The 14932-nt window shown below is 48.1% G+C and overlaps 2 protein-coding genes across 7 annotated transcripts in view; both read right to left on the bottom strand.

Annotated features, from left to right (window-relative positions):
* vwc2l (von Willebrand factor C domain containing 2 like) overlaps positions 1–13510 on the bottom strand; it is a 40031-nt gene extending 26521 nt beyond the window's left edge. The window contains exons 1-3 of one of the 3 annotated variants that reach the window (XM_048534738.2): positions 13490–13510; positions 10398–10858; positions 9684–9813 (exon numbers count right to left, since the gene is read on the bottom strand). In XM_048534738.2, coding sequence (XP_048390695.1) covers positions 9684–9813; positions 10398–10790 — 523 coding nt within the window. In that variant the 5' untranslated portion in view covers positions 10791–10858; positions 13490–13510. Of the gene's footprint in view, positions 1–9683; positions 9814–10397; positions 10915–12068; positions 12965–13489 lie in introns of those variants that run through there. The other 2 variants (XM_048534737.2, XM_048534736.2) reach the window with 2 other exon arrangements.
* A 131-nt stretch (positions 13511–13641) lies between these two features.
* Positions 13642–14932, bottom strand: part of LOC125453945 (sperm-associated antigen 16 protein) — an 825922-nt gene continuing 824631 nt past the window's right edge. For all 4 annotated transcript variants that reach the window (XM_059647037.1, XM_059647038.1, XM_059647039.1 and 1 more), the window contains one exon: positions 13642–13993. In XM_059647037.1, the coding sequence (XP_059503020.1) occupies positions 13818–13993 (176 nt within the window). In that variant the 3' untranslated portion in view covers positions 13642–13817. The remainder of the gene's footprint in view (positions 13994–14932) is intronic.

Here is a 14932-nt window from a genome sequence, read left to right as displayed (position 1 = left end):
ATTGCATCCACTGCGGTCATGGATCTCATTTCATCCGATGATTTCCCCCCACATCCACGTCCAAGCTAAGAGTCCCCCAACCCCGCACAGTTCATTTCTACCTCCTGCGAAAAATCCACAAACAGGGCTGTCCAGGTAGGCCCATTGTTTCAGCCAGCTCATGCTCTACAGAACTAATCTCTTCCTACCTTGTCTCAGTTTTCTCCCCCCTGGACCAATCCCTACCCACGTACATCCATGATTCATCTGGCGCCTTAAGCCAGTTTCAAAGCTTCCAGTTCATTGGCTCCAGCCATCTCCTCTTTTTTATGGATGTGCAATCCCCTTTACAAATCCATTCCCCACCAGGAGGGCCTTAGGGCTCTCCGCTTCTTCCTGGAGCAAAGACCTGAACCATCCCCACCCACCACCACCCTCCTCCGCTTGGCCGAGCTTGTCCTCACCCTCAACAACTTCTCTTTCAACTCCTCTCATTTTCTTTGGGTAAGAGAGGTTGCCATGAGTACCTGCATGGGTCCTAGTTATGCCTGTCTCTTTGTGCGGTATGTGGTACATTCCTTGTTCTAGTCCTATTCTGGCCCCCACCCACAATTCTTTCTCCAATACATCGATGATATCATCGGTGCTGCTTCCCTCTCTCATCAAGAATTGGAAAACTTCAATTTCACCTCCAATTTCCACCTTTCCCTCACTTCCACCTGGCCTATCTCTGACTCCTCCCTTCCCTTCCTCGATATTTCTGTTTTCATTTCTGGGGATAGACTGGCCACTAATATCCATTATAAACCCACCAACTCCCACAGCTACTTGGACTATACATACTCACACCCCACTTTCAGTAAAGACTCCATCCCATTCTCTCAGTTCCTCTGTCTCTGTTGCATATGTTCAGATGAGGCCAGCTTTGACAAGGGAGCCTTCGAAGTGTCCATATTCTTCCTCAACCGAGGATTCCCCAGCTCTGTTGTCGACAGGGCCCTCAATCGGGTCCGACCCATCCTCCGCAGTTCTGCCGTCATCCCTTCTCTTCCCTCCCACAACAGCGATAGGATCCCCCTTATCCTCACCTACCATCCCACCAGCATCCACATCCAGAAGATTGTCAGATGCCATTTCTGACAGCTCGTGCAAGATGCCACCACCAGACACATATTCCCCTCCTCTCCCTTGTCCACCTTCCACAGCGACCGCTCCTTCCGGGACACCCTGGTCCAATCATCCCTCACCCCCAATACTGCCCCACAGCCCTACGGCATCTTCCCCTGTAACTGGCGAAGGCAAAACACCTGCCCATTTACCTCCTCCCTCCCCAGTATCCAAGGGCCCAAACATACCTTCAAGTGAAGCAACACTTCACCTGAACTTCCAAGAATCTAGTTTACCGCATTCGCTGCTCACAATGTGGTCTCCTCTACTTCAGGGAAACCAAGCGTAGACTTGGCAACCGTTTCGCAGAACATCTATGTTCTGCTTGCAAAAAAGACCCTGAACTACCTGTTGCCTGCCTATTCAATGCACCACTTTGCTCCTTGGCCAACATCTCTGTCTCCGGCTTGCTACAGTGTTCCACTGAAGCCAACGCAAGCTGAATGAACAACATCTCATCTTCCGCTTGGGGACCCTACAACCCTGCGGACTCAATATTGAGTTCAATAATTTCAGGGCCTAAACTCTCCCACGTCCCAGGCCCCCACCCCACACACCAGGCCTTGTTACCACACAGCCTGCCACAACACACCCACTGTTGTTAGTCACTAACAGTTCGTATTAACAACTATTTACCCTCCCAACCTGATTGAAACTCCTTTGTCTGTTCAACTGTCTTTCTCTCTCTCTCTCTTTGGGCTCTATCCTATCGTTTATTCCATACCCCACCCACCTCCCTATTTTCTGCATATAAACTGTCACTTTCCCAGCCACCACCAGTTCTGAGGAAGGGTCACTGGACCCAAAACGTTAACTCTGTTTTCTCTCCCACAGATGCTCCCGGAGCTGCTGAGCTTTTCCAGCAACTTTATTTTTGTTCCACTCATAGTGATCTGGACAAGTTTGGGCAAAATGTTATTTTCACAGTTTGGCCAGTTCTACTCCACATTAAACCCAGTAAGTTTTGCCAGGGTGGTGGGGTGGGTGGTTGCAGGGTGCAGTGTAAAGCTGGAATTTCACCTGATTCAGGGAGTTCCTGGCCAAGGAGTTAGGTTAAAATGTTTCTGTTAGTAGCCTAAAGCACAGAGTGCTGACTAAAGGAATAATCAAACTGAGAACAGATAGTAAGAACTGCAGTTTCTGGAGTCAGAGATAACACAGTATGGAGCTGGATGAACACAGCAGGCCAGGCAGCATCAGAGGAGCAGGAAGGCTAACGTTTCAGGTCAGGACCCTGCTTTCTGAAGAACGTCAGCCTTTGTGCTCCCCTGAAGCTGCCTGGTCTGCCGTGTTCCTCCAGCCCCACATATCTGAAACTGGGAAGGTCCTTTGTCGTACAGGAAGTCCTCACAACACATGGAATAAAAATGTTAATACAGACTGTGAAGAATTTACAGTCTGATTTCCCACATGTAGTATGTAATGCAGGGTTCACAGGGCTTTTGCCAAGACTCTCTTTTGTCTTGAATGTCTTTGTTGAAATCCCTCCTACATGCCCCAATATTCAGCTAAATAACACTAACTATACCAAACTCGGTGATCCACTGGTAATACTGTCATTGAGAAATAACATTCTCATTGGTCACCACATGCTGACAACAACTTAAACTTATAAAAGACCCTTGAAATAGTAAAACCTCCATAGTGAACAAAAATTTTATACCAAACCATTGTATGATAGATTAAGAATGGTGACTAAAACATTGGTCCAACAGGCAGTGGTACAAATGCAAGGCTATGGAAGATTTTTGTTTTAAAGTTAATCAGAGAGTACTGAAATATTGAAGGTGGGTGGGACTGGTTGGTGGGGAGGCACGGGAGGCAAAAGTAAGAAAAGTTTTGCTGAACTTTGCTTGATGACAGGTCCTTATGACTGGGCTGCAATAGCATGAGGGACCAGGTTAAGCCTTATTGAGAGTCAGGTGTAAGCTCTAACACAAAGAGAAAAGTCACTGGCCACTGTCCTTGCAGACTCTCAAGCTTATCAAGTCTGACTGAAGACAGTGCTGCTAAATCAACCAGATGAATAGAAATTGAGAGTACAGACTTGATGGGCCAAAGGATCTCTTCGGTACTGTACAATTCTATGAAAAGGAGTGCTTTCTTTGTAAATCACCGCCAAGCAAATGACTGGTTGAAGATGGAACTAATGGGCAAAATTTTCAGATCTCTGCGGCAGGCCTTGCCACTTCAGACCTGGAACCAGGTGACAGGGGTCTACTGTGAGGTTAGCAACATTTATTTTCTTGTCACTGGGTTAGGGAACAAGGGAGTTGGAGACAATGGCAGGGATGGTTTTTCAAAGGCCACAGCCTTGCCCTACCTCTGTGCTTCCTGCTGCCACCAGGCTGATTCCCTGCACCCAACCCAGCAGGCAGATCGCGATCGTTTTCCAGTTGGGAAATTAGTCATCTTTCATGCCTGGCAGGAAGACAGGCAATCGAAAAGGTGGTATGTTGAAACAGTCACATTGGGAAGGCCACTTATTGGACCTCCATGCTCATAACCTATTTGCATAGGTGGCGAGGAAAGGGGTTAGTTTCTCCTCAATTCGGCCAATTATTTCCCCTCTCACCACTTTAAGGAAAGGAAACATCATGCCCAAGGTTTGAAGGAAATAAGCATTTTTTTCTGGACAGATAAGAACAAAGAATCACCCACTGGTACCTCGCTTCTGGGAGGTGTGCTTAGAGCATTAAGTATAGGCAATTACACTTAAAGGGCGCGGAAGATTTGTTCTGATGGGACGTGAAGAACACCTATAGATTTGATCAGAGACATTTGTAACTTTAAATACAAAGCTGTGGCTGCTGGAAATATGCTGCAATGTCTAAAAATAGAATGGGGTTTTCAGCTGCGCTAAATTGTTACAGGGGAATACCTTTTCTGCTGTTGAATGTATTGGTTGTCTGTTCAGTAACATGTAGACTATGTTCGATCTTTGGTTTTTTACAGTCTGAAATTCTGTTGCACTTGATAAGGGAAGAGAAGAATGTAGAGGGGCAAGGAGGTTCAGAGAGACAAAAGAGGGGCTGAAGGCTTAGGCTGTTGCAATAACTGACGTGGATGCTGCTACAGTGAGTCCTTGATCAGGCACTCATAAACAACGGTATTGAGGCCAAAGTAAAATACAGTGTGGTGAAATAAAACAATCAAGTTATTCACTGGGATTGAAGAACTGCAAATTATAAATAGAAGAGGACACTGTAAGCATAACACCTTTGGGATTATTGACAAAGATTAGCTGCTGTCATTGCAGGATATGTCCAAACTAAGGGAACCACTGGGAGCAGTTTGTATAATACCTCACAATTTTCCTTCCAAAATTACCAGGCCTGAGTTTGCAAAAGGAATTAAAATGTCATGTGAAAGGAGAATGTATTTTGTTTAAAAAAGCCCTGGTACATTACAGAGTCAGGTTGCTCATGCATAAGGAACAAAGGAATAAGCCATTCAATTCCATAAGCATATTTTGCCACTGGATTAGATGATGATTGATTTGTATTTTAAAGCTATCAACCGGTCTAATACTCCATATCTCCCAATACCAATTCGTATCCAGAAATTTTTCAATTGACCCACAGCTTCAACAGCTTTTTCAGGGAGGGAGAGAGTATCAGTTATTCACCACTCTCACTGTGAGATGATGCTGCTTAAAAACACTGCTGAATGGTCTTCTTTAACATTGATGGGTCAGAAAAATGCATGCTGTGCCTTGATAGCCAATTTCAATACATGTTTTATTCAGTACCCACGGTGCAAGGCTCTGTATTGTTAAGTGTGATTATGAACATTCTGGAAGGGATCTTGAGGCTGGTTGATTTTTCTTCCTGCTGAGATTGTAAGCAGTAGGCGAACTATGATTGACGGTGCAAAACACTCAAGTAGATTGACTTTATGCTTGTTTACATCAGTGTTGCAATGGTTTAAAACAGCAGCTTTTCTACAAAGATATTGTTCCTTCGAGGTCTTCTGAAGCAAACAAAAGATCTGGGGAATCAAAGGGAATAATTTGTGCCAATTTTCCAGACCCTGGGCGCCCTTAGACCCAAAAATGTTATGCACAGCACAGTTAATTTTTGGGAGAAACTCTCACAGGATGAGATACTCGCATGGGTATTATTGTGTACAGCCACCAAAAGTATGCAGACAGATTACAGCATCATTCAGTGTGAAATGCTGATTTAATGTTGGGCACTGGCACTTTAGAGCTCAGTGCCTTCCACCTTGCATAATTGAAGGCACATTCAGAATCAGGAAGACTCTCCAACTATCAACTACTTCTTGGTGGATTTCAGCCGGCTGAGGCTTTGAATCAACAAGCATGTGGTATAATTGGTTAAAATTACAAAACTGGTATGGCAGGTACTGAAGGAGTTTTTGCTGGCTTCATGACTCCTACGCTAAGCAGTTGCTTACAGGCACAGAAACATACTTAACCATTGCCCTTGCAATACAGCATGGCTTGGAAATGAGACAAACTGCAGGAAGAGGGAGAAGAGTTCACAGCAGGGTGCTGCAGTCCACCCAAGGTGTTGCGGGAATCATTACCTCTGTATCTGAGGTTCACTGAGGAATAATGTTTGAGATTTCTGAGTTGCAGTACACACGTTCTCACTGAAATCTGTCATCTGCTGCAATACAGCTATATCACATTTCTCACAGTCGCATGGATTTCATTCCATGCTGTCAGCACATGATCCTTGATGTCCAGTGGCCACCCTTTGCTTTGCCATGGCAACCATAGGATCCCTACATTGTGGGAGCATATCATTCGGCCCATCAAGTTCACACTAACCCTCAAGAGCACCACACCCAGACACACCCTTACCCTCTAACCCTGCACTTCCCCTGGCTAACCCACCTATAACCCAACTATAACCTCACAACAGTGCAAGGATCACTCTCACATTGTCATGTTCATAACCCTTTCATGCATCTGACACCTTTCAGGCTAGCATTGCAAGGAATTACAACATTTCACAGTTAACTGCCCACTGTTGTGTAACAAAGGGCATGGAGGTTCTCTATGCAATGGTAGCCAAATACACTTCATTCCCTCTACTCAGAAAGCAGCAAGTAAAGTGCAAATGCTGCACTGGTGGTTGGTGCAATAGGTAGGGTGACAAGCAAATCACTTTCTGGAGTTTGCATATCAAGACTCCCCTCCAGCAGAAATGAAAGGGATCTGGCTCTCTCAACATCCTGCTAGTGTGTGACCACATACCTATAACCATACAGGTCAATGCCCAGTATGTTGGCAGCAGCTTTGATGGGTTTGTTCTGCAGCAACCTGTGGTACAGTTTGGGCAGCACAGTGGCTCAGTAGTTAGTACTGCTCCCATAGAGCGCTAGGGGCCCAGGTTTGACTCCAGCCTTGGGCAACTGTCTGTGCAGCTTTCACACATTCCCCCCATAGCTGTGTGGATGTCTTCTGGGTGCTCTAGTTTCCTCCCACAGTCCAAAGAAGTGCAGGTTAGGTAGACTGGCCATGCTAAATTGCCCATAGTATCCAGGGATATACAGGCTAGGTGGTTTAGCCAGGGGAAGTGCAGGGTTAGAGTGGTCTGGGGTTGGTGCTCGTGTGTTAGTGTGGGCTTGATGGGTCGAATGGTCTGCTCCATCATGTAGGGATCCTATGGTTGCCATGGTAAAGCAGAGGGTGGCCAATGGACATCAAGAATGATGTGCTGACTGCATGGAATAAAAACCATGTGACTATAAGAAATGTGATGAAGTAGGCGACTGAGGAAGAACAGAAGCAGCAGCTCCAATATGTCTAGTGAGAGGATGTTTTTAGTCAGAGTTGTTTTTCTGTTGCTAAAAAGCTGAGGCGCACACCCCATCTCAATGTTGGCCACAGCAGACTGACAGTCACCAATAAGAGTACTGCTGGAGTGCTGTGGTGAGAGGATAAATGCTGTCTTCCCGAGGGAGAACAGCAAATCAGTACTTCTTGGAGCTGCTACCACTGCCCGCAGAGTGGTGCCTCAGCAATCCTAATAGTCTGCTGCAGCACAGATTGCTGGGCTGCAGTGGGACATTGCAGGCCTCTTTGCATAATGCAATCCACAGGAATGATGGCAGCTGTCTGAATCTCCACTGCAGCATTCCAGTGTTTGCTGGCTGCTGTTTGGGCTGCAATGGAAGCTATAACATTAGCCATCAGACTCTGTACCATGTTTAGATTCTCCAGGTGCACAGGCCCAGTTGGCCACAACTCCCATGGTGGAAATGAAGGGTTCCAAGTTCTGTGCAAAGTTTAGCCCAGTCTTGTCCATGTTCTTTGATAGTGACTGCAGGCTTTCGGTTGGACACCCTATTGCAACGAACATTTCATTGTGCATATTTGTCAACTCTCTTCTTCCTGCTACCCCATCTGATCTCTCTGCAGTGGAACTCGTGTGCATCATTATCGCCATTGAGTCGGCACCTCTGTCAACTTTATCTGTCTGCCCTAACTATTGCCCACTTTCTGACCATGTATGGACACTACCCTATCATTTTATACTAGTGTCACTATCTGAGCTGGTGGCTGAGGATATGAAAATGAGTGCTTTCATTCTTGTTGCTTGACCACTGTCTGGCCAGGTTGCATCTTTTGGGTGTCTGAGAGGAGAAATGCACAAGATAAAAGCGGCAGTATAGGGATGGTTAAAAAGTAGGAGATGGGTTTGTAAACGTTGTTTGTAAGTCAGAAGAGACTGTGGGATGACAGGCAAGTGGAATGTGTACAGTTGGACTGTTTGAGAATACTGCCATCATTGATTGATTGTTTTAGCCCTGTCCCTGGTTACAACCTTAGAAAAAGATGTTTTGCTACCTCCACTGGGGACTGGGCATTCAGGCATGAGCACCCACTCTGGTTAGCCCTGCTGTCACTGGTTGTGTGCTACCTTGTCCTGCAAAAGAAGCAGGGGGAGTGCCAGTGCATTTCATGCAATCTATTTGACTGAAGTGACAGAAGTCAATGAATTGCTGGCGGAGTGTGCAGCTGTAACAAGTGGAATTAATTCACAAGATTGGTTCCTTTGATGAAAGGGAAATGTTGAGTAGGCTGGGCTTATTTCCATTGGACTTTACAAGAACGAGGGCTGGATGCTGACAGAAATAGAATTCTGAGTGACCTCAACAGGGTGGATGCCAAGAGGATGTTTCTCCTCATGGGGGAAACTAGAAGTAGGGGGTCACATTTCAAATAAAGAGTTCCCACTTCAAACAGGAGTGAAGGGCAATTTATTCCCTTGGAGGCTCGTTAATAAATTAAATTCCCTATCCCAGAAAGCAGTGGTGGCTGGAACACTGAGGGCTAAATTAGTTACACTTTTGATCTATGAAGGAGTCAAAGGTTATGGGATGGAAGTAGGAATGTATAAATGAAGCCATAATCTGATCAGCCAAGCTCTTACTGAGATGACAGAGCAAGGGCAATGGACTGAATGGCCTACTCCCACTCCTCTTTTTCTTATATCTTTATGGATATCAGTTATGAGTTATAATCGTAGGGATTGTTGGGAGGTGAATGCTTATGTATTGAGCAAAGCTGCTGGCGCAGTTCAAGATCCTTCTACTGAGCCTAAGTGGGAGGTCATGCTGCACAAAATCCAGAGCTCCAGTGCCGATATTCAGCTTCACTAATTCCTGCTGCAGCTGCCTCTGAGCTTGGGTCCCCCATTCTTCCTCTCTCCACTTCCTCTATTCGGACCTCCAGTGCAGCATCCAAAAACAAAACAGAACCCACCCCCCACTCCTGTGCCATGTTGTGCCACTGTCGGGTGTTCCACAGAATCCGATTCAATTCTTCCAAGATTCCCGGCTCCTGCTCCAGCTGTGACACAGGGTAACAGGTTGGAAAACTGGTGCCAGCCATTTGCGGTACTGGCGCCTCCTGCCCAGGCCTCCAGCACTGTTAGCTCTAGCTGCCTCACAGAGATGAGCAGGCAATACTAATCCATGTGCTATCAGTGCTGCAGTCAACAGGCCACTCAATACCACCCACCTGCCTATTTCTGGGGCTGGGGATGACTGAACCTGGCTAGAACTCTCAACCCAGGTGTGCTTATAAGTCCTATCCTCTTTCTGATGTCTCTACACCCTTTCACATGTACCTGCCTCTATGTCTAAGCAGGTACCCGCTGGAGGGGGCACTCATGCCTAAATGCCCAGTCCCTGCAGGGGAGGTGGCAAAACATCCTTTCCTACATTGTGGTCACTTGCACGGACACCCCCCAACTCCAACCCCCACCCCCGCTCCCCCAACTTGGAAAAACACTGTTTCTCAAGAAGCCTCCAGCAGGGACCTGAAGTAATCTTCAGACGTAAGAGTAAACGGTGAAAGAAACCCTTGGAGGACGGCTTTGAGGTGGGATTTTTCTGTCCTTTTGAAGACTTCTGACTATTGCCGGCCACCAAACCCCTCTCTGACAGAGCACAAAACAACACGAGTATCTGCCGCCTGATTTGGTGAGCCGCTGGGACGGCAAAAGTGGTGGTGGGTGGTGGCGGCGGTGGGGGAGGGGGAGAGTGGTGCTGCTTACCGTTCTTGCAGACCGGGCAGCACTGCTCGGGTTCGTACACCGGGTTGACACACTCGGGGACGGCACAATCGGCGACAACACAATGCACCTCACTGCTGGCCTCACACCGGCACCACTCGCACGGGGACGGCTGTAATAACCACACAGGTTTGACTCAATAGAGCAGACAGCAAGCTTGAGCTCAAGTGCAAACTGGCTTCGAGCCTGACCTGGGTCAGACCTTCGACCAGAGTGCACAGTTGACAACAACAACCCCATCCGAAACAAAATAACCAGAAGTCACTTCAGCGCAGGCACTTTGGAACAGGAAATGAACGGAACTCCCCTGACTCTCCGTTCAACTAGAAACTGATTCATCGCGCGGGTTCAATCTGGCTAATGCCGTGGCGGAGCTTTACAGAGAATCGATAAATCTGCCGCGTTTCTTTTTCGTTGCAATTTAATTCGGGGAACGTTGCGGTTCCGCCCCCCCCCACCGCACGCCGAAAATTGAAAGAGATTATCTGGGCTTTCAAGTGAGTGCTGTCTACCTGGGTCACCCCAACATACAGCTCCGCCTCAAAGAAACCTTACCGGGGCATCAGATGCCACCACCCCTCATCATTTTTGCAACGGAAGCACTTGCAAGCCAGTGTCTGGCTGTGGAACCAGCCCCGGGTGCCAGTCCAAGATGCGGTGCTGGCTCATAACTGGTGGGTGCAGTTTTACGCCTACCTTAAATTCTTCCAGCACTTTGTAGGTTTTCGCGCGGTATTCACAGAAGTTTCTCACTTCTTTGCATTCGGGGCAGCAGCCGTTGTGTTCGACCTTGCTGCACTTGGGGTGGATTTTGGGACACTCGGGCTGGTCACACACAGGCCCGTCCTCCGTGCAAACGCACGGGCAGTTCGAGTGGCCCGGGAAGAAACGCTCGCCCAGTTTGTACACAAAGCCACTGTCGTCCACGCAGCCTTTGCCCCGGTAGTCGTCGAAGTCCATGTTGTCGCCGTTGCCCGCCTCCAGGGTGTTGTCAGCTCCCAGGTGGTCCTCCTGGTCGGCGACTGCCGGGGGGAGGAGGCTAGGGGTCATCAGCAGGAGAACGCAGGCTGCCTGCAGTCCAGGAGCCATCCTGCACGGGTTCCTCGGCTCAGACACCAGCTCCTGCTCTGCACTGGGCTGCAGCCGCCCATAAAAAGCTGCAAAACACATGGTACAGGAACGGGTTTAAAGAAATACTTGCAATGTTGCATACACCTCTCACTACACCGCCTGACGGCCACTGGAGCACTTCTGTAGGAATTGTAGAAGATGCCAGCCAATTGATTGCATAGCATGTGATAATCAATGTTCTTTAAGGAAAATAAAAAAAAAACAGGATCCCGGCAGAAACCTCCCTATTCTTTTTCCTCCCAAATAGTGCTGTCTTTCCCGACAGAGGAAAGGGACAGTGTAGCACACCCTCACCACTGCACCGGGAGCATTCCCCTGCGACGGGACTTGACCCTGGCAACTTAGGGTAAGGAAGGGCTGCTCACTCAACACGGCTGTCACCACAGGATCGGCATCTCAGGCACACGGCCAGGTGGGGCACGGAGGAACTGCACAAACTTTACACCCGAGGTGGAAACTTATATATACATGTACATAAGAAACGGGAACTCATTCTGCAGATCTCACGGTGCAATACGACAAACATGTCAAACTTCTTGAAAGGAAAACGAACTGTGTGTTGGAGGGGATGTGGGGGTGGGAGCTGCAAAAAGCGCCCCTTGCGCCGAACGTAAGTCTCGCTCTCTTCGGGAATGCCGATCACCTTCCAGTTGCAGTGTTAACGGCACAGTCCAAATCACTAATATAACAAGGCGTAGAGCTGGATGAACACAGCAGGCCAAGCAGCATCAGAGGAGCAGGAAAGCTAACGCTTCGGATCTAGACCCTTCTTCAGAAAAAGGGCCTTCCTGCTCCTCTAATGCTGCTTGGCCTGCTGTGTTCATCCAGCTCTACACCTTGTTATCTCAGATTCTCCAGCATCTGCAGCTCCTACTATCTCAGTCCAAATCACTGTCTGATTGATACCGTTTTCGGCAATGTTAAAGATGGCGAGTGAATAAAGACAAGGTCACTGGGCTAGTGTGTATGTGTTGGGAAGGTTGGGGGAGGGGTTTATATATTTTTGATCAGCTTGTCGGAATTGACCCTTTATATTGCATTGCACAGGATTGGGAGGTTTTTTAAATATAAAAATGACACCAGTTGCAGGCATGTCGCATTGTCTTCCTGCAACTTCGTGCGGTATATACAACAGGGGAGGGTGGTTAGTTAATGCCATCCCACTCAGGCCGGGCTGCAGCTTGCGGGTCAGTTACAGCCACAGTGTGCAGGATGGAAAACACATAGCTCGGTTACCTGTGGTCGCTGGCTGATGATTTGTGGCCAGTTTACGCAGAGCGCATCTTGAATGAAGGCGAAAGAGTCGCTGGACGGGAGCTGGCGAGGCCACACATGGTCTCCAAATCGCCTCAAGATCTCCCCCTTTACTCAGTCCGCCGTCGTCCTTCCCTAGCGACGCCGCCAAACAGTAAAGTTCGCCCCCTCCTAAAGACTGAATGCCAGGCGACGTTCTGTGCCGGGCCAGCCCACCTTGTGGAGACGGGCTGCTGCCAGTGTGTACAATGCGGTGCAGGATCCCACCGGAGAACCTAACAGCTCCTGCATGTTCGTGCCGCGGTCCCGATGGCCTCTGGCTGCACCAGCTGGAACTGTTCGGCCCTGGCGGGCATCACCTCACCTCAACAAACCAGGCGCTTTCAGCACCAAGGCGAGCGCTTGAAGACCCAAAGCGTTCGCCCCACTCTGTGCGTGCGTGTGTCTGTGAATTTGTGTGCGTGTTGCTCTAGGTCCTCGCCCTGGCGCACCGCTACCTCGATCTTTAATGCCAACACCACAGCGGAGACAAGGCGGGGGTGCTCCAAACGGATGCCCTGTTAAAGAGACCGGGCAATCACCCCTAAACTCAGGCGAGGCAAATGTAAGTCCAACCAATTGAAGCCCGTCACCAGATCTCCGAAACTGTCCGGCTTTTTGTCACTGCAGTTCCTCTACATTGGTCATATCCTCCTGACCCGCAGTCGTCTCCTGCTCTCTCCGACCAGCTCCCTGTCTCGGCTCGGCTCTGCTTGCTTTGCTGGCGGTAACTCTGATTTATCCAGTCGACTCGAGGTCATGTTGCTTGCTCGGCTAAAAGTCCTCTAAGAGGCACTCTGGCTGAGAGCTTTCCGGGCATGCAGTACGTCCGCGCTGTCATTAGGCGTCATTATCAAACAACATATCTCGATCAAACACAGCAGAGGACCACTGGGATATTCCGCCTCCTCCTACCTTGTGCAAAACACGTGCAGGCCAGGGTCAGTGTACGTACAGTAGTGTAACACACACACGCACGACAGCAAAAACAACATGCTGCGGGCGCTGGAGATCTTTTTTTTTAAAATAAGAAGTGCTGGAGAAACTCAGCAGGTCTACGGTGACGGCAAAAGAGTTAAAGTTTCGAGTCCAATGTGACTCTTCTGCGGAGAGAATATCAACACTATTACATTGTAGACTCTTCACCGATCAGAGACAATTCAACTTGGGGGACAACATTGTATCTTTCAGCCCAGTCAGGGAAAAAAAAACAAGTCAATTAGCCTCATTGTCCACGCTCCGTCCCAACGACCCTGTAATTTTCTTCCCATCAATTCTTTATGCAATTCCCTCTGAAAGTCACCGTTGAATCTGCTTCCACTATATTTCAGGCAGTATTAAACGACTTGATCAGCATTACTTACCTGTGTCTAGGCAGCAGAGCAGCAAGGCAGAAACTATGTTATTGAGCTGTTTGAATTGTGGAATGAGTAAAAACGATTGGCGCTCTCCGATATTTAAAGGAACACCATCTACACCAATTAGATACAAACACACAGTGTCTTTCAAACGCACTAATTTATTCATTGACAACAGACAAGAAAAGTTGATTATTACACTCTGTAGTCACACAGTTTAGAAGGGCTCTCCACTACATTATCCAATTTTTCCACAAAATAGATCTGATTCATACGTAAGAGCCAAAAACTAATCAAAAGGTGGAATCAACATTTGGATATTATAACTATTGTTTCATGTCCAGAGGCGGATAGTACCATCAGAGCCTCCTGATACCACATATTCACCTTTGTGGTCAAATAGCACACACTGCACAGCGTCTTCATGCCCTGACAGACTGTACAACTGACCCGAGGGCAGATCCAATATCTTCACAGTTCCATCATTACTGGCCATGACCACCAGTTGACCTGGGGAGCAACAAAAAAAGAAAAATGTAGAACCGTGAACTAAATACAGGTGGCATCAATTTTATTGAACATCAGAGCAATATGATGGTGTTATTATTAAGACATACTCATGTCCACCTAGAAACCATCATTTAACACCAGTGTTTTTTGGAAAGAAAGATGCAGATACCTACCTACTAAACACAGCCATGCAGTTTCTCACAAAAATATCATTAAATCATTTGTAATAATACGTACCCATTTAAAAGGTCATATGGTCTCAAGCGTACCATGCTGTGGAAATCACATCAACAGCTTGGATGTGAGAGATAATGGGAACTGCAGATGCTGGAGAATTCCAAGATAATAAAATGTGAGGCTGGATGAACACAGCAGGCCAAGCAGCATCTCAGGAGCACAAAAGCTGACGTTTCGGGCCTAGACCCTTCATCAGAGAGGGGGATGGGGAGAGGGAACTGGAATAAATAGGGAGAGAGGGGGAGGCAGACCGAAGATGGAGAGTAAAGAAGATAGGTGGAGAGAGTGTAGGTGGGGAGGTAGGGAGGGGATAGTTCAGTCCAGGGAAGACGGACAGGTCAAGGAGGTGGGATGAGGTTAGTAGGTAGCTGGGGGTGCGGCTTGGGGTGGGAGGAAGGGTTGGGTGAGAGGAAGAACCGGTTAGGGAGGCAGAGACAGGTTGGACTGGTTTTGGGATGCAGTGGGTGGGGGGGAAGAGCTGGGCTGGTTGTGTGGTGCAGTGGGGGGAGGGGACGAACTGGGCTGGTTTAGGGATGCAGTGGGGGAAGGGGAGATTTTGAAACTGGTGAAGTCCACATTGATACCATATGGCTGCAGGGTTCCCAGGCGGAATATGAGTTGCTGTTCCTGCAACCTTCGGGTGGCATCATTGTGGCAGTGCAGGAGGCCCATGATGGACATGTCATCTAGAGAATGGGAGGG

Source organism: Stegostoma tigrinum, chromosome 7 (genome assembly GCF_030684315.1).
Source record: "Stegostoma tigrinum isolate sSteTig4 chromosome 7, sSteTig4.hap1, whole genome shotgun sequence".
NCBI lineage: Eukaryota > Metazoa > Chordata > Chondrichthyes > Orectolobiformes > Stegostomatidae > Stegostoma > Stegostoma tigrinum.
This window is presented reverse-complemented; position numbering and strand designations above follow the sequence as displayed.